The 21797-nt window shown below is 49.2% G+C and overlaps 1 protein-coding gene across 1 annotated transcript in view; it reads left to right on the forward strand.

Annotated features, from left to right (window-relative positions):
• Positions 1-21797, forward strand: part of POLR2A (RNA polymerase II subunit A) — a gene marked incomplete at its 3' end in the record, with an annotated part of 42969 nt that overhangs the window by 16337 nt on the left and 4835 nt on the right. Inside the window, exons 7-22 of the mRNA XM_015824751.1 lie at positions 57-277; positions 3042-3174; positions 3948-4072; positions 5214-5424; positions 6664-6873; positions 8208-8376; positions 10018-10112; positions 11496-11699; positions 12853-13075; positions 13715-13898; positions 15459-15630; positions 17135-17240; positions 17556-17761; positions 20721-20945; positions 21221-21467; positions 21563-21663. Of these exons, the coding sequence (XP_015680237.1) occupies positions 57-277; positions 3042-3174; positions 3948-4072; positions 5214-5424; positions 6664-6873; positions 8208-8376; positions 10018-10112; positions 11496-11699; positions 12853-13075; positions 13715-13898; positions 15459-15630; positions 17135-17240; positions 17556-17761; positions 20721-20945; positions 21221-21467; positions 21563-21663 (2832 nt within the window). The remainder of the gene's footprint in view (positions 1-56; positions 278-3041; positions 3175-3947; positions 4073-5213; positions 5425-6663; positions 6874-8207; positions 8377-10017; positions 10113-11495; positions 11700-12852; positions 13076-13714; positions 13899-15458; positions 15631-17134; positions 17241-17555; positions 17762-20720; positions 20946-21220; positions 21468-21562; positions 21664-21797) is intronic.

Below are 21797 nucleotides of genomic sequence, written 5' to 3' on the forward strand. Positions count from 1 at the left end.
GTGCCAAGAGGGTCCTGATGTACCCGCTCTGCCGTTGCCCCTTCCCAACTTAACAGGCGATGCAAAAGTCCGGCCGGCCTCTGAAGTCCTTGAAGCAGCGTCTGAAGGGCAAGGAAGGCCGGGTCCGAGGGAACCTGATGGGCAAACGGGTGGACTTCTCCGCCCGGACGGTCATCACGCCGGACCCCAACCTCTCCATCGACCAGGTGGGCGTGCCGCGCTCCATCGCCGCCAACATGACCTTTGCGGAGATCGTGGCGCCATTCAACATCGACAGGTGAGGGCCGGGGATGGATCCCCCCCGACACACACACACACACTCACACTGGCTCTTGCTGGTCTTGGCTGTCTCTTTGACCCTCTAATTAGAATTAGACAGACAAAGACAGACAGATGATAGATAGATGAGACAGATATAGATAGATATATAGATATAGAAGGATAGAGAGAGATGAGAGAGATAACATTAGATGTTAGGTAGGTAGGTGGATAGGCAGATAGATAAATAGGTAGAGATTGAATTAGAATTAGATGACAGACAGACAGACATAAACATGATAGAAAGATAGAGAGATATAAAGATAGATATAAGATATATACATAGAGACAGAGAGAGAGAGAGAGGGATAAATAGCATGATAGATTAGAGAGATAGATATCGATAGATAGAAATAAAGATAGAGATAGATAGAGAGAGAGAGAGAGAGAGATAGATAGATAGATAGCATGATAGAGATTAGATAGATATATAGATAGAAATAAAGAGATAGATATAGATGGATTAGATAGATAGAAATATAGATATAGATAAAGATAGACATATATATATAGAGAGAGATAGAAATAAAGATAGAGAGATAGACAGAGAGATAGATACAGAGAGATAGAAATAAAGATAGAGAGGGAGAAATAAAGATAGAGATAGAAATAGACATAGATAGACAGAGAGATAGATGTAGATAGAAATATAGATATATAGACAAACAATATATAGAGAGAGAGATGGAAACAAAGATAGATAGATACATAGAGATATATAGATAGAAATAAAGAGAGAGAAATGAAGAGAAATAAAGATAGAGATAGACAGAGATAGATAGAAATAAAGATAGATAGAAATAAAGATAGATAGAAATATAGATATAGATAGACAAAATTAGATATATATATATAGAGAGAGAAATAAAGATAGAGAGATAGAAATATAGATATAGACAAAGATAGACATATATATATATATAGAGAGAGAGAGATAGAAATAAAGAGAGAGAGAGATAGAGATAGAAATAGAGATAGAAATAAAGATAGTTAGTTAGATAGATAGATAGATAGATAGATAGATAGATAGATAGATAGATAGATAGATAGAATGTCTTTGGATTCTCAGCAAAATATCCCATATGATACAAAGATGCCCACCGATGCCCCCTTCTTCCCCCCCCCGCCCCCCCCCCCCTCCAGACTGCAGGAGCTGGTGAGCCGAGGGAACAGTCAGTATCCCGGTGCCAAGTACATCATCCGGCACAACGGGGACCGGATTGATCTCCGCTTCCACCCAAAGTCCAGCGACCTCCANGTGCCAAGAGGGTCCTGATGTACCCGCTCTGCCGTTGCCCCTTCCCAACTTAACAGGCGATGCAAAAGTCCGGCCGGCCTCTGAAGTCCTTGAAGCAGCGTCTGAAGGGCAAGGAAGGCCGGGTCCGAGGGAACCTGATGGGCAAACGGGTGGACTTCTCCGCCCGGACGGTCATCACGCCGGACCCCAACCTCTCCATTGACCAGGTGGGCGTGCCGCGCTCCATCGCCGCCAACATGACCTTTGCGGAGATCGTGGCGCCATTCAACATCGACAGGTGAGGGCCCGGGGATGGACACCCCCCCGACACACACACACACACACACACAGGCTCTTGCTGGTCTTGGCTGTCTCTTTGACCCTCTAATTAGAATTAGACAGACAAAGACAGACAGACAGATAGACAGATGATGGATAGATGAGACAGATAGATATATATATATAGATATAGAAGGATAGAGAGAGATGAGAGAGAGAGATAACATTAGATGTTAGGTAGGTAGGTGGATGGATAGGCAGATAAATAGAGATTGAATTAGAATTAGATGACAGACAGACAGACAGACAGACAGACAGACATAAACATGATAGAGAGATAGAGAGATAGAAAGATAGATATAAGATATAGATAGACATAGAGATAGACAGACAGACAGACAGATAGAGATGGATAAATAGCATGATAGAGAGATAGAGAGATTAGATATATAGAAATAAAGAGATATAGATAGGCATATAGATAGATATAAAGATAGATAGATAGACAGACAGACAGACAGACGGATAAATAGCATGAGAGAGATTAGATATAGATAGATAGAAATAAAGAGATAGATATAGTTAGATATATAGATATAGATAAAGATAGACACATATAGAGAGATAGATAGAAATAAAGATATAGATATAGTTAGATAGAAATATAGAAATATAGATATAGATAGACAAAGATAGACATATATATATATATATATAGAGAGAGAAAAAGATATAGACAGATAGAAATATAGATATAGATAAAGATAGACATATATATATATATAGAGAGAAATAAAGATAGAGAGATGGACATAGAGAGAGAGAGAGATAGAAATAGAGAGAAATAAAGAGAAATAGAGATAGAAATATAGATATAGACAAAGATACATATCTATATATAGAGAGAGAAATAGAGAGATATAGATAGAAAAAGATAGAGATATAGAAATAAAGATAGACAGATAGATATAGATAGAAAGATAGAAATATAGAAATATAAAGATAGACATATATATAGAGAGAGATAGACATAGAGAGAGAGAAAGAGAGAGAGATAGATAGATAGAAATAAAGATAGAGAGAAATAAAGATAGAGAGAAATAAAGATAGAGAGAAATAAAGAGATAGATAGATCTCAGCAAAATATCCCATGTGATACAAAGATGGCCACCGATGCCCCCTTTCCCCCCCCCCGCCCCCCCCCCAGACTGCAGGAGCTGGTGAGCCGAGGGAACAGTCAGTATCCCGGTGCCAAGTACATCATCCGGCACAACGGGGACCGGATTGATCTCCGCTTCCACCCAAAGTCCAGCGACCTCCACTTGCAGATCGGGTACAAGGTTGGTCTGGCTGGGAAAGGGGGGGTGGGGGACTGGTCCCAGTGGGGCAGGGGGTGTCCCTAACTCCCAGATCCTTTGGAGCGAACCCAGATAACGCCCCCCCCCAAGGAAGGGGAGGGATGGATCCGAAGGGGCGGGGCGGGTTATCTTCCCTGCCAACTCTGGGCTTGCGCAAAAGGCTACAGGTAGTCCTCGGTTTAGTGACCGAATCTCTGCTTGCTCAGCAAGGCGGTCGTTAAGCAAGCCGCCCTCCCGTTTTACGAGCCTTTTTTTTTTTTTTTGCAAATCGCTGCAGTGAACACTGCGGTCATTAAGCGGATCCAGTTTGCCCCGTTGACTCCGCTTAGGGGAAGCTGGCTGGGGAGGCCACGAGTGGGAATCACGCGACCCTCCCCCCCCCGGGACGCTGCAACCGATGTGTGAACGCACGCCGGTTGTGTCAAGCGCCTCAATTTTGACCCCCACGACCCTAGTAGGGAGGCCGTATCGATGCATAAGTGTGGGGGACCGGTCGTAAGTCGCTCCTTTCAGTGCCGTTGTAATTTTGAACATGGTCGTAAACCGAGGACACCCCTTTTTAAAGGAGGACAAATTGGCAAATTGTTAGCTTGTCTTGTCCTTTTGCTTCCTTTGGCCCACTAAGCACAGCTGTGGGGTGTGGATTTGTGTGTGTGTGTTTTTTGGGGGGAGGGGGGCTGTCCTCTGCCCCGTGGATTTCTCTCCCCCTCCGTCTTTCCGGCTGAGCCGCTGAGCTTTCCTTCCCTGCGTCCCAGGTGGAGCGGCACATGTGCGACGGGGACATCGTCATTTTCAACCGGCAGCCCACGTTGCACAAAATGTCCATGATGGGGCACCGAGTGCGTATCCTGCCCTGGTCGACCTTCCGACTCAATCTCAGGTGGGCCTTGAACCGCTCCGCTTCCCTCGTCGGCCGCTTTTCGGGAAAGAATCGTTATTTATTTGCGTTTGTTTACCCATTTGTGTCCCACCGTGTGTGTGTGTGTGTGTGTGTGTGTGTGTGAGAGAGAGAGAGAGAGAGAGAGAGAATTACATGTTAGGTAGGTTTTTGTGCCTAAGGCAGGACTAGAACTCACCGTCTCTGGGTGATTGGCCCAAAGTCACCCAGCCGGCTTTCGTGCCTAAGGCGGGACTAGAACTCACCGTCTCCTAGTGATTGGCCCAAAGTCACCCAGCCGGCTTTCCTGCCTAAGGCGGGACTAGAACTCACCGTCTCCTAGTGATTGGCCCAAAGTCACCCAGCCGGCTTTCGTGCCTAAGGCGGGACTAGAACTCACCGTCTCCTAGTGATTGGCCCAAAGTCACCCAGCCGGCTTTCCTGCCTAAGGCGGGACTAGAACTCACCGTCTCCTGGGGCTGGGCCCAAAGTCACCCAACTAGTTTTCATGCCTAAGGAGGGACTAGAACTCACCGTCTCCTGGTGATTGGGCCAAAGTCACCCAATTGGCTTTCGTGGCTAAGGCGGGACTAGAACTCACCGTGTCCTGATGATTAGCTCCTCCTCCTCCTCCTCCTCCTCCTCTCTGCAAACCTCCCTCCCTTCTAGCACTGATGATGCTGTGTAGTCAGATCATGAAACGTCTGCAAGAAAACCCCCAAGCTCAGAGAGCACCAAGGACCCCACAGTCGTCGTCGTCGTCGTCTTCCTCCTCCTCCTCCTTCTCCTCCTCCCCACAAACCCCACTCCTTCCTAGCACTGATGATGTTCCCTAGTTGGGTCACGCAACGTCTGCAAGGAAACCCCCCAGCTCAGAGAGCACCTATCACCTCCAGAGTCCAGTGTTAACATGCAACACCCCTTGGGCCGCATGACGTTTTTTCAAATGATTGACAAGGATGGAGTTGTACCTCTGGCCTCTTGAGTTGTGAAAGGCCCCCTTGCCATCCCAGATCCTCCTCCAGAGCTGGGTTTCCTCCCACTTGGCCCTCCTCCTTCCGTGGCCTCGGCTTGCTAAAGGGGCCGAACCCGTGGCCTTCCCCCCCCCTATCCTGACGGGGACTGTCTTCCTTCCGCCCCTCAGCGTCACCACCCCGTACAACGCCGACTTTGACGGCGACGAGATGAACCTCCACCTCCCGCAGTCGCTGGAGACCCGGGCGGAGATCCAGGAGCTGGCCATGGTCCCCCGGATGATCGTCACCCCCCAGTCCAACCGGCCCGTCATGGGCATCGTGCAGGACACGCTGACGGCGGTCCGCAAGTTCACCAAGAGGGACGTCTTCCTGGAGAGGGTGAGGGTCTCTCGTTTAACGCCCGTTTCTGGAGCGAAAGGAAAGCCTGCTCAGCCTCCTTACTCTTTCCTCAATTAAAAGGCCGTCCTCGGCTTACGACGTAAGGCCTTGCGATCTAACGGCCACAGGGACTGGTCAGCGGCGCCCCAGATTTCCCTTGCTCAGCCAGACGGTGGTTAAGTAAATTTTGCCCCTTTTTACGACCTCGCCCGCCTCATTTATTTAAGCGAACCCCAGATTTCCGTTTACTAAGCCGGACAAGTTGTTAAGTAAATTTTGCCCCCTTTTACGACTCGTTTGTTAAGCGAATCGCTGCCGTGATTGAGTTAGTTGCACGGCGGTGAAGTGACGCCAGCTTCCCCATTGACTTCGGCGGTCAGAAGCTTGCAAACAGGGAATCCCGTGGTCCCAGGAGGCGGCGACCGTCGTAAATACGAATCCGTTGCATTTTGATCCCGGGACCTGTTGTAAGAATGAAAAAACGTCCTTTTTTCAGTGCTGTTGTAACTTGGAACGGTCCCTCAAAAAAAAAGCCTCGTAAGTCGAGGACTGCCTGTGTTAAGGACTGGCCAGTTTGAGGCTAGGAACGGGACCTAGAGCAGAGGTGGGCAACTACAGGTTGGAAACCATTCTGTCCTGGTTCCGACAGAGGAAACTCTTCAAAAGAACTTCGAGGCATTGTTTACCTTAAAGAATCTTTATTTTGAGTAACATAACATCGGCACTAACACAATCGAAGCCAAAAACTGAATTCCCCTCCCCTGAGCACATAGTATCCAAGCACAATTCCCTCCTCCAATTAACAGTCACAAATCACATTCCCCAATTAGCTTGAAATGCAGGCTTCCCCTCCAGTTCTCCAACCCCGCCAATCCTTATCGTCTCTTATTTCAATAGCCTTGGTTCTCACGCTAGGTTCAGCGTTGTTATGTCTAGCTAAACTCTCATGCACATTCCTCTTCCCGGCATCATCTAACTCTAAGAGTAAAACATAAGAAGGAAAATGGTGGCATCTCCATATGTTGTCAAAGCAAGAACATCCGACATTAGTAGTGTCGACACATTCATTCAGTGACCGATCAACCTCGCCAGCTCAGGAATTCTGGGAGTTGAAGTCCCGCAGGTCGCCGTAGTTGCCCATCTCTGCCATAGAGTTAGCGTCGGAGACGGGAGGACGTGGGTCGTGACCTCGGTCTGCTCCTCCCTTCCTGCCCCTAATCCTCCCCTTCCCCTTCCCAGGGGGAAGTGATGAATTTGCTGATGTTCCTGTCCACCTGGGACGGCAAAGTGCCCCAACCGGCCATCCTGAAGCCTCGCCCGCTCTGGACCGGCAAGCAGATCTTCTCCTTGATCATCCCGGGACATATCAACTGTGTCCGGACTCACAGCACCCATCCGGACGACGAAGACAGCGGCCCGTACAAGCACATCTCTCCCGGAGACACCAAGGTTAGCCCAGTTGCCGGGAAAGGGGCGGGGGTTCCCTTTGGGGTGTAAAAAAACCCTACAGAAAACCCAACCTCTTGGAAGTGTTTGGCCCCAACCAGGGATGATGGAGGATGGCTGGAGAGCAAAATGTCTACGGGGGTTATTCTCCGTCATCCCGGTCCTGGTGGTCCCAAAGGTGCTTTTTTCAGGAGCCAACTGGACTTTCTGATGTTTCTTTCGAAGATGTTTCTCTTCTCATCCAAGAAGCTTCATCAGCTCTGACTGGATGGTGGAGAATGGAAGGATTTATACTCCTTTCAGAGAGCTGGTCATTTGCATCCTTTTAGAGAGTCGTTGAGGCCGCTTGGAGGTTTCTCCCAAAGGTGTTTTTTTCAGGGGCCAACTGGACTTTCTGGTGTTTCTTTTGAAGATGTTTCTCTTCTCATCCAAGATGCTTCATCAGCTCTGACTTGATGGTGGGGAAGGGAAGGATTTATACTCCGTTCAGAGAGCTGGTCATTTGCATCCTTTTAGAGAGTCGTTGAGGCCGCTTGGAGGTTTCTCCCAAAGGTGCTTTTTTCAAGAGGCAACTGGACTTTCTGATGTTTCTTTTGAAGATGTTTCTCTTCTCATCCAGGAAGCTTCTTCAGCTGGTCATTTGCCTACTTTTGGAGAGCCGTTGAGGCCACTTGGAGGCTTACCTGTGTCCTTTGGGTCACCTGAGTGGCACAAATGGGTGGGGAGCCTTCTTGGCGACAGGATATTTTCTGCCTGGGGTCCCTGCAGCCAAGGAGGCTTCACACCCATTTGCACCACTCAGGTGACCCAGAGGACACAGGTAACCCTCCAAGCGGCCTCAACGACTCTTTAAAAAAATGCAAATGACCGGCTGTCTGCAAGGAGTATAAATCCTTCCATTCCCCCACCCTCCAATCAGAACTGGAGAAAGCTGCTGGGAGGAGAAGTGAAATGTCTTCAGATAAAAGGCTCCACACCCATTTGCGCCACTCAGGTGACCCTGAGGACACAGATAAACCTCCGAGCGGCCTCAGCGACTCTCCAAAAGGGTGCAAATGACCAGTTTTTCTGCAAGGCGTATAAATCCTTCCCTTCCCCACCATCCCGTCAGAACCTGAAGAAGCATCTTGGAGGAGAAGAGAAACATCTTCGAAAGAAACACCAGAAAGTCCCATTGCCTCCTGGAAAAAGCACCTTTGGGATGGCCGGAGAGTACTTTTTTTGGGGTAGCCCTCCTGGGAACTTACCTGGAGGGAGGGGGGTGCTGCTTCAGCCCGCCATCCTACGGCCTTTGGATCGAGGGCCAGGCTTGACTCCACCCCTTCTCCCATCTCCAGGTCATCGTGGAGAACGGCGAGCTGATCATGGGCATCTTGTGCAAGAAATCCTTGGGCACCTCGGCCGGCTCCCTGGTCCACATCTCCTACCTGGAGATGGGCCACGACGTCACCCGCCTCTTCTACAGCAACATCCAGACGGTCATCAACAACTGGCTGCTGATCGAAGGTCAGGCCGGCTGGCTGGGCGGCTGGGACTTCCCACACACACACACACACCCACACACACACACCCCGAGCGTTGGGGAAGCGTTCCGGGCGTTCCTTGGAAAAGAGGGCGGCTGCTTTGGGCTGTCCTCAAGCCACGGGGGGGGGGGAGGAGAGGAGGGGGCATCAGTGGGCATCTTGGTATCACATGGGATATTTTTCTGAGAATCCAATGGCAATCTGTCTGTCTATCATGTCTGTCTCTCTCTGTGTCTATCTGTCATCTATATCTAATCTATCTATCTATCTATCTATCTATATCTATACATACATACCTATCTATACCTTCCTACCTATCTATCATCTATCTACCTATCTATAGCTACCTACCTACCTACTTATCTATCCATCCATCCATCAATCTATCTCTATCTCTGTCTCTCATCTATCTATCTATCTATCTATCTATCTATCTATCTATCTATCTATCTATCTATCCCTATGTCTATCGCTATTATCTAGCTATATCTCCCTATCTACTGTATTTATATGTATCTTATCATTTATCCATCATGTCTGTCTGTCGTCTAATTCTAATTCAATCTCTACCTATTTATCTGCCTATCCATCTATCCATCTGTCTTCCTACCTAACATCTAATGCTATCTCTCTTATCTATCATCTCTCTTTCTCTCTCTCTCTTTATATCTATATGTCTCATTTATCCATCATCTATCTGTCTGTTGTCTAATTCTAATTCAATCTCTACCTACCTATCTGCCTACCCATCTATCCATCTACCTACCTACCTACCTAACATCTAATGCTATCTCTCTCTCTTATCTATCATCTCTCTCTGTCTGTCTGTCTATCTGTCTCATCTATCCATCATCTGTCCGTCTGTCTTTGTCTGTCTGTCTAATTCTAATTCAATCTCTACCTACCTATTTATCTGTCTGCCTATCCATCTATCCATCTAACTACCTACTTAACATCTAATGCCCTATCTATCTATCTATCTATCTATCTATCTATCTATCTATCTATCAATATCTGTCTCATCTATCCATCGTCTATCTGTCTGTCTTTTGTCTGTCTGTCTAATTCTAATTCAATCTCTACCTATTTATCTGTCTGCCTATCCATCTATCCATCTACCTACCTACTTAACATCTAATGCTCTATCTATCTATCTATCTATCTATCTATCTATCTATCTATCTATCTATCTATCTATCTATCTAATCTATCTATCTAATAAATCTATCTATCTATCATCTATCTATCTATCTATCATCTATCTATCAATCTATCTAATCTATCTATCTATCTATCTATCTAATCTATCTATCTATCTATCTAATCTATCTATCTATCTATCATCTATCTATCTATCTATCTATCTATCTATCTATCTATCTATCTATCTATCTATCTATCTATCTATCTATCTATCTATCTATCTATCTATCTATCTATCTATCTATCTAGTCTGTCTGTCTGTCTATCTAATCTAGTTGGGTCATAAAATGTGTGCAAATAAAACAACCAAGCTCAGACAATGCCAAGGACCCAACAGCAAACAGCGCTTAAGGGAGGCGAACGCTTATTGTTGATGATTTTTTTTTCCGGCCTGCAAATCGCTGCTCTCCTTCCTTCCTAGGACACACCATTGGCATTGGTGACTCCATCGCTGACGCCAAGACCTACCAGGACATCCAGAACACCATCAAGAAAGCCAAGCAGGATGTGATTGAGGTAGGGAGCAAGCCGCAAAGACACCCCCCCCCCGGATCCAGGGGGCTGATAAGACAGGGATTGGATGCCGGGACCGGGTGCTGGGTCCCCCCACAAAGGGAAAGACTCGTTCCTTGTGGGGTTCTTGGTGCTGTTGTTTTCTTGCAGACGTTTTGTGACCCAACTAGGTAACGTCATCCATTCTAGAAGGGAGTGAGGTTTGCAGAGGGGAGGAAGAGGAGCAATGTCGGGCCCTTGGCACTGTCTGAGCTAGGTTGTTTTATTGGCAGACATTTTATGACCCAACTAGGGAACACCAATGCTGCTTAACCTCAGTCCCTTCTGGCACTGATGATGCTACCTAGTTGGGTCACGAAACGTCTGCGAGAAAAGCACCCAGCTGAGAGACCACCAAGGACCCCACAGTCGTCCTCGTCCTCCTCTCTGCACACCCCTCTCCCTTCTAACACTGATGATGTTACCCAGTTGGGTCACGAAACGTCTGCCAGAAAGCCACCCAGCTCAGAGACCACCGAGGAGGGAGGGAGGAAGGAAGGGAAAGAAGAGGGAGGGAAGAGAAGGAAGGAAAGAGATAGATGGAAAGGAGAAGAGGAGAGGAAGGGAAGGGAGGAAGGAAGGAAAGGAATAGAGATGGGAAGGAAGGAGGGAGGGAGGAGATACAGAGAAAGGGGAAGGAAGGAATAAAAATGGAAAGAAGGGAAGGAAAGGAATAGATGGGAAAGGGAAGAAGGAGGGAGGAGATACATGGAAGAAAGGGGAAGGAAGGAATAAAAATGGAAAGAAGGGGGGAAGGAAGGGAAGGAAAGGAATAGATGGGAAAGGGAAGAAGGAGGGAGGAGATACATGGAAGAAAGGGGAGGAAGGAATAAAGGTGGGAAGAAGGAGCGAGGGAGGGGGAAGGAGGAAGGGAAGGAAACGAATAGAGATGGGAAGGGAGGAAGGAAGGAAGGAGATACATGGAAAGGGGGGAGGCAGGAATGAAGATGGGAAGGAGGGAGGAAGGAAGGAGATACGTGGAAAGGGAAAGGAAGGAATAAAGGTGGGAAGAAGGAAGGCAGGAGAAAGGAAAGGAATAGAGATGGGAGGGAGGCAGGAAAGAAGGAGATATATGGAAAGGAAGGAAGAAGGAATAAAGATGGGAAGGAGGGAGGGAGGAAGGAAGGAGATGGGAAGGAGGGAGGGAAGGAAAGGAATAGAGATAGGAAGGGAGGAGATACATGGAAAGGGAGGAGGAAGGAATACAGATGGGAAGAAAAGGGGGAGGAAGGAAAGGAAAGGAATAGAGATGGGAAGGAAAGAGGGAGAGGGTCAGCCTTCAAAAGCCAGGCCTGTCTCCTGGGCCCTGCCTTGAGCCCCCCACCCGCCCTCCCTTCCCTTCTCCAGGTCATCGAGAAGGCCCACAACAACGAGCTGGAGCCCACCCCGGGCAACACCCTCCGCCAGACCTTTGAGAACCAGGTCAACCGCATCCTGAACGACGCCCGCGACAAGACGGGCTCCTCTGCCCAGAAGTCCCTCTCCGAGTACAACAACTTCAAGTCCATGGTGGTCTCGGGGGCCAAAGGCTCCAAAATCAACATCTCCCAGGTAGGACCCGCCTCGCACCCACCTCTGGGTAGCTCAGTCGCCAGAGCATCGGGCTTTTTCATCTGAGGGCCCAGGGTTCAAGGTACAATCGATTTTGAGAGACAGTTTGGTCTAGCGGTGAAGGCGCCAGGCTAGAAAGTAGGGGACAAGGAGTTCTAGTCCCGCCTTAGGCAGGAAAGCCGGCTGGGTGACTTTGGGCCAATCACCAGGAGACGTTGAGTTCTAGTCCCGCCGTAGGCATGAAAGCCGGCTGGGCGACTTTGGGCCAATCACCAGGAGACGGTGAGTTCTAGTCCCGCCGTAGGCATGAAAGCCGGCTGGGCGACTTTGGGCCAATCACCAGGAGACGGTGAGTTCTAGTCCCACCTTAGGCAGGAAAGCCGGCTGGGTGACTTTGGGCCAGTCCCTCTCTCAGTTCAAACCACCTTACAGGACTGTTGTGGTGGGGAAAATAGGAAGAAGGAGCATTGGATAAGGTTCACCCTTATTTATAAAACAACAACAACAATAATAACAATAACATCCACATCTGCCTATCCCAGGTCCTTGGTAAGGACTCGATAGGTAGACAAAAATGCCAAATCCAGTCTGAACATGATGATCCATAATAATAGTAATAGTAACAGTAACAATAACAATAATAATAATAATAACAACAACAATAACAATAATAATATCCACATCTGCCTATCCCAGGTCCTTGGTAAGGACTCGATAGGTAGACAAAAATGCCAAATCCAGTCTGAACATGATGATCCATAATAATAATAATAATAATAATAATAATAAAGTTGGAAGGGACCTTGGAGATCATCTAGTCCAACCCCCTGCTCAGGCAGGAAACCCTACAATAATAATAATAATAACAACAACAATAATAATAATAATATCCACATTTGCCATTCACCCTTATTTATAAAACAACAATAACAATAATAATATCCACATCTGCATATCCCAGGTCCTTGGTAAGGACTCGATAGGTAGACAAAAATGCCAAATCCAGTCTGAACATGATGATCCTCAATAATAATAATAATAATAATAATAATAATAATAATAATAATAATAATAAGCAAACTGGAGGCTTGGGGAGGTGAGGGTTCCCCCGAAATCTCGCCTGACTGGGGCTGTCCCCCTCCTGCCCCCCCAGGTCATCGCCGTGGTGGGTCAGCAGAACGTGGAAGGGAAACGCATCCCCTTCGGCTTCAAGCACCGGACGCTGCCCCACTTCATCAAGGACGACTACGGGCCGGAGAGCAGGGGCTTCGTGGAGAACTCCTACCTGGCCGGCCTGACCCCCACCGAGTTCTTCTTCCACGCCATGGGGGGCCGAGAAGGGCTGATCGACACGGCCGTCAAGACGGCCGAGACGGGTGAGTCGGGCGTGGGTTGAGTCCGGCTCCGGGGTGGAAAAAGAGTGGGAGATGTTCTCCGGCACAAGGGGCAGGTCGCAAAGTGGGACCAGAAGGGGAATCCCTCAAATTTGGAGCTGCCCTGGACTCATCAGCATTTCAATATTTGGGGGGGCTGCCCCAAAGAGGAGGGGGGTCCCCCTATTGTTCTCCAAAGCAGCCCGAAGGCAGGACGAGACACAACGGGTGGAAACGGATCGAGGAGAGAAGCAAGCTGGAACTCAGGAGGAATTTCCTGACAAGCGAGGACAGTTAACCAGTGGAACAGCTTGCCACCAGAAATTGTGGGTGGAGGTTTTTAAAAACAGCCATTTTGTTTGAAATTGCATAGGGTCTCCTGCTCGGGCAGGGGGCTGGACTAGAAGACCTCTCAGGTCCCTTACAACCGTGTTATTCTGTTAATTAACCAGTGGAACGGCTTGCCACCAGAAGTTGTGGGTGCTCCCAACACTGGAGGCTTTTAAGAAGAGACTGGACAGCCATTTGTCCGGAATGGTCTAGGGCTCTCCTGGCTCGAGCAGGGGGCTGGATTAGAAGACCTCCAGGGTCCCTCCCGGCTCTGTGATTGCGTTACTCTGATCTCCGCCGCTTCTTAACCAGGTTACATCCAGCGTCGGCTGATCAAGTCCATGGAGTCGGTCATGGTGAAGTACGACGCCACCGTCCGCAACTCCATCAACCAGGTGGTGCAGCTGCGTTACGGCGAGGATGGGCTGGCCGGAGAGAGCGTCGAGTTCCAGAATCTGGCCACGCTCAAGCCTTCCAACAAGGCCTTTGAGAAGAAGTGAGTCCTCTTTCATGTTGGGGGGGTCCCGGCCCGGCCGGCCTCGTTGGGGGGGCTCCTGGGTTTGTTTGCCATTCCTTTCTCTTCGGAGAAAGCTTCTCGGGATTTATTTCTGTAAACAGTGCCAGCAGATCCAAGAATCCTTTCCCCCCCTCCTACTTTTCCCCACAACACCCCTGTGAGGGAAGCCTACGCATCTTAAAATTGCCAAGACTGGGGAAGCCATCGTTTAGAATGGTTAAGCAGCCATGTAGTCACCTCGAATAACGGAGTAATAGGATACAGGCAGTCCTCAACTTACAACAGTACATTTAGTGGCCATTCAGAGTTACATCATCACTGGGGGAAAAAGCGACTTGGGACCGTTTTTCACACTTCACGACCGTCGTAGTGACCCTGTGGTCACCCGTGGCAATTGATTCGTATTTACAACGGTCACAGCGACCCCGTGGTCACACGTGGCAATTGACTCGTATTTACGATGGTTGCAGCAGCCCCGTGGTCACGCGTGGCAATTGATTCGTATTTACAACCGTCGCAGCGTCCCCGTGGTCACGCGTGGCAATTGATTCGTATTTATGACAGTCGCAGCGTCCCCGTGGTTACGTGATCAAAATTCAGACGCTCGGCAACTGACTCGTATTTATGACGGGCGCAGCGTCCCCCCCGGGGTCACGTGATTTCCTCCTTTTGCGACCTTCCGACAGGCAAAGTCGAGGAGGGATTCAGACTCGCCCAACATCCGTGTTACTGACTTAACCGTTGCGATGGTTCACTTAACAACGGTGGCGAGAAAGGTTGCAAAGTGGGGCAAAACTAACAAATGCCTCCCTGAGCAACGTACATTTTGGGTTCAGGTCGAGGACTGCCTGTTACGAGAGCCGGACGGGACCTTAGAGGTCTTCTAGTCCAGGGGTTAGGCAACCTTGGCTCTTTTTAGGACTCGTGGACTTCAACTCCCAGAATTCCTGAGCCAGCAGGCTGCGTATACCCATCGACGACGTGCTTACTCTCTTATCATCCCTTCCTCTGCAATCTTTCTGCTATAGGAGGTAGGAGGGGGGGAAAAAAGGCATGGATGGCTCAGGAATTCTGGGAGTTGAAGTCCACGAGTCCTAAAAGAGCCGAGGTTGCCTACCCCTGGCCTAGACCAACTGAGTTGAGACTTCAATAGATGAGGCATTAAGAAGGACTTGTGGACAGGAAGAGCTGTCAATCATTGGCACTGATGGACACAGAGGTCAGGGGTAGGCAACCTCAGAATTCCTGAGTCAGCAGGATGCGTCTACCTGTCGATGTGCTTACTCTCTTATCATCCCTTCCTCTGCAATCTTTCTGCTATAGGAGGTAGGGGGGGGGGGGGAAAGGCATGGCTGGCTCAGGAATTCTGGGAGTTGAAGTCCACGAGTCCTAAAAGAGCCGAGGTTGCCTACCCCTGTTCTAGTCCAACCTCTGCCCAAACAGGACACACACACAAACACGCACACACACACACACACACACAAACACACACACACCTCTGCCATTTGAGGAATCCTCCTTGGCTTCCCTCCTCCCCAGGTTCAAGTTCGATTACGCCAACGAGCGGGCTCTGCGGCGCACCCTGCAGGAGGAGATGGTGAAGGACATCCTGAGCAACGCCCACATCCAGAACGAGCTGGAGAGGGAGTTTGAGAAGATGAAGGAGGACCGGGAGGTGCTGAGGGTCATCTTCCCCACAGGGGACAGCAAGGTGAGGCTTCTTCTCACCCCCCCCTCTGCCCCAGCGGCCCTCCTGTTTGCACGTACCTCCCCACTCCTCCAGGAACCGGGGGGGCTCTGGAGGCTTGCCATGCGGTGCTCTCTGCCAGCCCCCCCTCCATCACACAACTGAGGGAAAAGCCCATTTGAGGCTTCTGTTCGGAAGCGTCGGAGGAGGAGTATCTTGGCCCACGGGATGCCAGGGACAGGTGTTATCAGAATAACAGATATTGGAAAAATTGAGGTCATCTAGTCCAACCCCGTTTAGGCAGGAGACCCTATGCCATTTCAGTCAAATGGCTGTCCAGTCTCTTCTTAAAAACTTCCAGTGTTGGAGGGAGGGAGGAAGGAAGGAAGGAAGGAAAAGGAAGGGGAAAAAAGAATAACAGAACAACAGACTCGGAAGGGATCTTGGAGGTCATCTAGTCCAACCGCCTGCTTAGGCAGGAGACCCTAATGGGTCTCAGACAAATGGCTGTCCAGTCTCGTCTTAAAATCTTCCAGTGTTGGAGGAGGGAGGGAGGGAAGGAGGAAGGAAGGAAGGAAAAAAAATAACAGAATAACAGACTTGGAAGGGACCTTGGAGGTCATTTAGTCCAGCCCCCTGCTTAAGGCAGGAGACCCTATACCATTTCAGACAAATGGATGTCCAGTCTCTTCTTAAAAACTTCCAGTGTTGGAGGAGGGAGGGAGGGAAGGAAGGAAGGAAGGAAGGAAGGAAAAGGAAGGGAAAAAAATAACAGAATAACAGACTCGGAAGGGACCTTGGAGGTCATTTAGTCCAGCCCCCTGCTTAAGGCAGGAGACCCTATACCATTTCAGACAGGTGAATGTCCAGTCTCTTCTTAAAAACTTCCAGTGTTGGAGAAGGAAGGAAGGAAGGAAGGAAGGAAGGAAGGAAGGAAGGAAGGAAGGAAGGAAGGAAGGAAGGAAGGAAAAGAATAACAGAACAACAGACTCGGAAGGGACCTTGGAGGTCATCTAGTCCAACCCCCGGCTCAGGCAGGAGACCCTATACCATTTCAGACAGGTGAATGTCCAGTCTCTTCTTAAAAACTTCCAGTGTTGGAGCATTCACTGCTTCTGGAGGCAGGTTGTTCCACTGGTTAATTGTTCTAACCGTCAGGAAGTTTCTCCTTAGTTCCAGGTTGCTTCTCTCCTTGGTTAGTTTCCATACGTTGCTTCTTCTCCTGCCTTCAGGGGCTTTGGAGAATAGCTTGACTCCCTCTTCTTTGGGGCAGCCCCTGAGATACTGGAACCCTGCTATCATGTCCCCCCTCGTCCTTCTCTTCGTTAAACTAGACATACCCAATTCCAGCAACAGTTCCTTATACGTTTTAGCCTCCAGTCCCCTGATCCTCTTTGTTGCTCTTCTCTGCACTCTTTCCAGAGTCTCAACATCTTTTTTTACATCGTGGCGACCAAAACCGGACGCAGGATTCCAAGTTTCTCATTATAAAAACGATACTAACAGGTGACTCTCCCTCCTGCCACAGGTGGTCCTCCCCTGCAACCTGCTGCGCATGATCTGGAACGCCCAGAAAATTTTCCACATCAACACTCGCCTCCCCTCCGACTTGCATCCCATCAAGGTGGTGGAAGGTGAGTCTGGGGGGGCACGGGAGGGGGGAACCAACGCATCCCTGGGCAGAATAAGGAGGAGTTTTGGAGCCTGGGAAAGCGAGAGGACCCATCCCTGTTTTTTCTGAGCTGGGGGAATCGGATTTTGATCGCGTGACCCTGGGAATGCTGCAACGGTCACAACGTTGAAAAAAAGCGGTCGTAGGTCACTTTTTCCCATGTCGTTGAAAATCGGAACGGTCGCGAGACGAGCTGTTGTACGTCGAGGGCATATCTCTGTAGTAGCTTTTCTAAAAAATGAGAAATGGATGGATTTCTTCCTTTCCTCCCTCCCAGGCGTGAAGGAGCTGAGCAAGAAGCTGGTGATTGTGAACGGCGACGACCCGCTGAGCAAGCAGGCCCAGGAGAACGCCACCCTGCTCTTCAACATCCACTTGCGTTCCACGCTCTGCAGCCGTCGCATGATTGAGGAATTCCGGCTGAGCGGGGAAGCCTTTGACTGGCTGCTGGGAGAAATCGAATCCAAGTTCAACCAGGCCATCGTGAGTACCGACTGAGTTGTTAGTTGCGAAGGTCGTGTCCGACCCATCGCGACCCCATGGACCGCGTTCCTCCAGGCCTTCCTGTCCTCTACCATCTTCCGGAGTCCATTGAAGCTCACGCCTCCTGCTTCCGGGACTCCGTCCAGCCACCTCGTTCTCTGTCGTCCCCTTCTTCTCTTGCCCTCCATCTTTCCCAGCATCGGGCTCTTCTCCAGTGAGTCCTTCCTTCTCATTAGGTGGCCAAAGGACTTGAGTTTCAACTTCAGGATCTGGCCTTCTCAACAGCAGTCAGGGTTGATCTCTTCTAGGACTGATCGGTTGGATCGCCTTGCAGTCCAGGGGACTCGCAGGAGTCTTCTCCAGCACCATAGTCCAAAGGCATCCATTCTTTGGCGCTCAGCCTTTCTTACGGTCCAACTTTCACAGCCATAACATTGCAACTGGGAAACTGAGACCCACACACAAAAAGGAAGCACACCTGCCCGACAAAAAGCAGGCAGGAAGAAGTGAAACCGAGCTGTTTTCAGTTCCCGGGGATCCTGCTTGAAGTTCTGCTCGAAAGTCTAAACTTCTCTCTTTGCACGTTCCTGTTTCCATCTTGAACAGCTGTGGAAACAGGGCAGGGAGGGGGGCAGAGTTTCCCCTGGGGGGGGAGGCGTTCAGCCTAGCCAAGGAGTGGCCCCCTGGGACCCTAAACGGCCCAGAATTCCTTGCTGCTCCAGCTCGGTTTCCACGATGGGAAGTAAACACATGCCTGATTGTTTGAGGGTGGAAAATATTGCCCTGGCTTTAAAAGGGGTCAGAAGATGGCCGGAATCTCCTTGGGACCCGGCCCAAGATTCATAATTTTATCTTGGCTGCTGCTCCCTTTCCTGTAACGGAATCCACGAGGGGTTAGGAAGCTTCTCCTCCGTTTTTTTTAGTAGCTCCGTTCCTCCAATCTGGCCTGACGTGGGTTTGAAGCAAGCCACGTTTGAAGCAAGCCCCTTATCTTGGGCCACCTTCAGAGGGGTGGACCTCAACTCTCAGAGGTCTCCTCTGATGGCTGTGCTGCTGGGTAATTCTGGGAACTGAAGTCCAGGTTTGTGACGGATGCCCAGAGAAACAGACGGCTGATCTAGCCTCGGGTGAGTCGCTAAGCTGGAAGTTAGTTGTTCATCAAACACACAGGAGGTCCTCAACTTGCGACTCGTCGTTCAGTGATTTTTTTTAAAAGAGAGGCGTTACAATAGTTCCAGTTAGCTCCCCGTCACGTGACTACACGGCCATGTCGTGTAGTCGTGTGACTGTTTTTTTTTAAATTTTATTTATTCCTTTTTCACTGTACAACAAAAATAAAAATACATTTTTCCCCTTAACAGTACTGTGTTATACATCTCATATATATTATTTACAGTTATTTACATTAGTAATCAAATTTTTTTTGTTTCTCTGTTCTAGCCAATCATAACATTTGTTCCATATCTCGTAGAATTCTGTTGCCTCCTTGTCTTTTATGTTCTAGCGTAAGTTTGTTCATTTCCACGCATTCTAGTATTTTATATATCAGTGGTGGCGAACCTATGGCACGCGTGCCGGAGGCGGCACTCAGAGCCCTCTCTGTGGGCACCCGCGCCATGCCCCGGAGATGGCAACCGTCCTCTTCAACCAGCCGCCCGCTAACTCGCCGAGGTCTCACATGGCCGGATGCATCCCAGCACCCATGCGCTTGCTGGCCTCTGTGTGCGGGGGCCAATGGTGCCAGGCCCCTGCCTCGCCCTGCGACAATGGCACTCCCTCCCTGCCTCGCCTTGCCTCGCCTCACCCTGCAGGACCAGCCTCCTGTCCATCGCCCCACCCACCAGAGACCCCCTGGATCTCCCCCAACCCTGCCCGGCCCCCACAGGTGTCCCTCCCCAGGAGCAACATCAAGTTGGCCACGCCCACCCATCTGCCATGACCACTGTAGCCACACCCACCTTGCACCCGGCGATACCTAAGTGGGTTTTGGGTTAATGTTTGGGCACTCGGTCTCTAAAAGGTTCGCCATCACTGTTATATATAATCATATCATTTGTAGGTAAGTTTTCACCTTTCCAACACTGGGCATATACTGTGCGGGCTGCTGTCAATATATGTATAATGATGTGTTGGAGTTGCTTTTTGATCTTCAAATTTATTATACCCAAAAGAAATAGTTCAGATTGCACCTTTGAGTTCAGATTGCACCTTTGTTATCTCCTGTATCCAGTTCCTTATCCGTTCCCAATAGATCTTTGCTTTAGGGCACAGCCACCACATGTGATAGAATGTTCCCTCCTTATTTTTGCATTTTCCAGCATTCCGGATTCCTATTTTTGTACATTTTAGCCAATCTCGCCGGTGTTAAAATGCCATCTATAGAACATTTTATATTGATTTTCCCTATATATGCAGTTGACAATGTCAGTTTACAATTTCTGTTCCGTAATCTTTCTCATTCTTCCAGTTTTATATTTCGGCCCACATTGCGTGCCCATGCTACATCATTGGCCCTTTGACTATTTCTTCCTCCAAATCTATCTCTAGTAAATATTTATAAGTTTTTGTTAGACATTTTCCTTCCTTACCTGTTAAAATTTTATCCAATTGCTGTGGGGTCTGATTTTTATTCCGTGCTCTTCCATATCCTTACTATGTTTAGATTGGATCTGTAAGTATGGCCACCAATCTATAATGATTCCCTGTTCTTCTAATGACTGTTTTACAACGGTTTCGTTGAAAACCAGCAAAAGCTGTACCCACAGCAAACTATTTGTCTGCTTAACGGCCGCTGCAAAAAGGATCATAAAATCAGGTCGGTCGCATGACCAATTTCATGTAGGCTCCGTAACTCGAGGACTTCCTGTGGTAATAAAAGCTCTTTGTTTTTCCAAACTTAACGCGCCGTCACACTCGGCCTCGGGTCCAGGAAATATTCCCGGCTGTCATTTTTCCACAGGCCCACCCTGGTGAGATGGTGGGGGCCTTGGCCGCCCAGTCCCTTGGAGAACCTGCTACCCAGATGACCCTCAACACCTTCCACTACGCTGGGGTCTCGGCCAAAAACGTGACCCTTGGGGTGCCTCGGCTGAAGGAACTGATCAACATTTCCAAAAAGCCCAAGACCCCTTCCCTGACGGTCTTCCTCCTGGGACAGTCCGCCCGTGACGCTGAGAGGGCCAAGGTGAGGAGAAGAAAGGGGGTTGGTGGTGAAGTTGGCCTTGGCTGTGGAGTATGAGGGCATCTCAGAAGGTGCCTGGAGATCATTCTCCTAACTCAGGATGGAGCTAAATTTTAGGCTGACGGTGGTAGGTTGTGCCCCCGACGTTTTCTCCCTCCATCTCTTGAGAGCCAACTGCAAATGGGTGGCCAAACCGTAGAGGTAGACCCCCCCCTTGCAAGAGTAGCTTTCAAGGTTGATTCTCCAGCTTTCACCATCTCCGCGTGTCTCCATCCCAGGATATCCTTTGCCGCTTGGAGCACACCACCCTTCGCAAGGTGACGGCCAACACGGCCATCTACTACGACCCCAACCCTCAGAACACCGTGGTGGCTGAGGACCAGGAGTGGGTGAACGTCTACTACGAGATGCCCGACTTTGACGTCACCCGCATCTCCCCTTGGCTGCTGAGGGTGGAGCTGGACCGCAAGCACATGACAGACCGCAAGCTCACCATGGAGCAGATTGCCGAGAAGATCAATGCTGGTGAGTCAGGGTTGACGGCCGGAGCTCGCTCTGTCCTTTGCCCGTGTCCACCGGCAGCCCGTTGGACAACCTTTCTTCTTCTTCTTGCTCCGCAGGCTTTGGAGATGACCTCAACTGCATCTTCAACGATGACAATGCTGAGAAGTTGGTGCTACGCATTCGTATCATGAACAGCGACGAGAACAAGATGCAAGAGGTGGGGAAACCATTAAACCTCTGGGGATTGGAGTTGATGGGAAGCGGGGACGATGGCTAGGGTCTTCTTCAGCTGAAGGAAGCAGATACCTCCTTGGGTATCTGAGAGTAGCCTTGGCCAGCTGATGCATTTCT

This window comes from Protobothrops mucrosquamatus, unplaced genomic scaffold (assembly GCF_001527695.2).
Source record: "Protobothrops mucrosquamatus isolate PMUCROS unplaced genomic scaffold, P.Mucros_1.0 scaffold2338, whole genome shotgun sequence".
NCBI classification, from domain to species: domain Eukaryota; kingdom Metazoa; phylum Chordata; class Lepidosauria; order Squamata; family Viperidae; genus Protobothrops; species Protobothrops mucrosquamatus.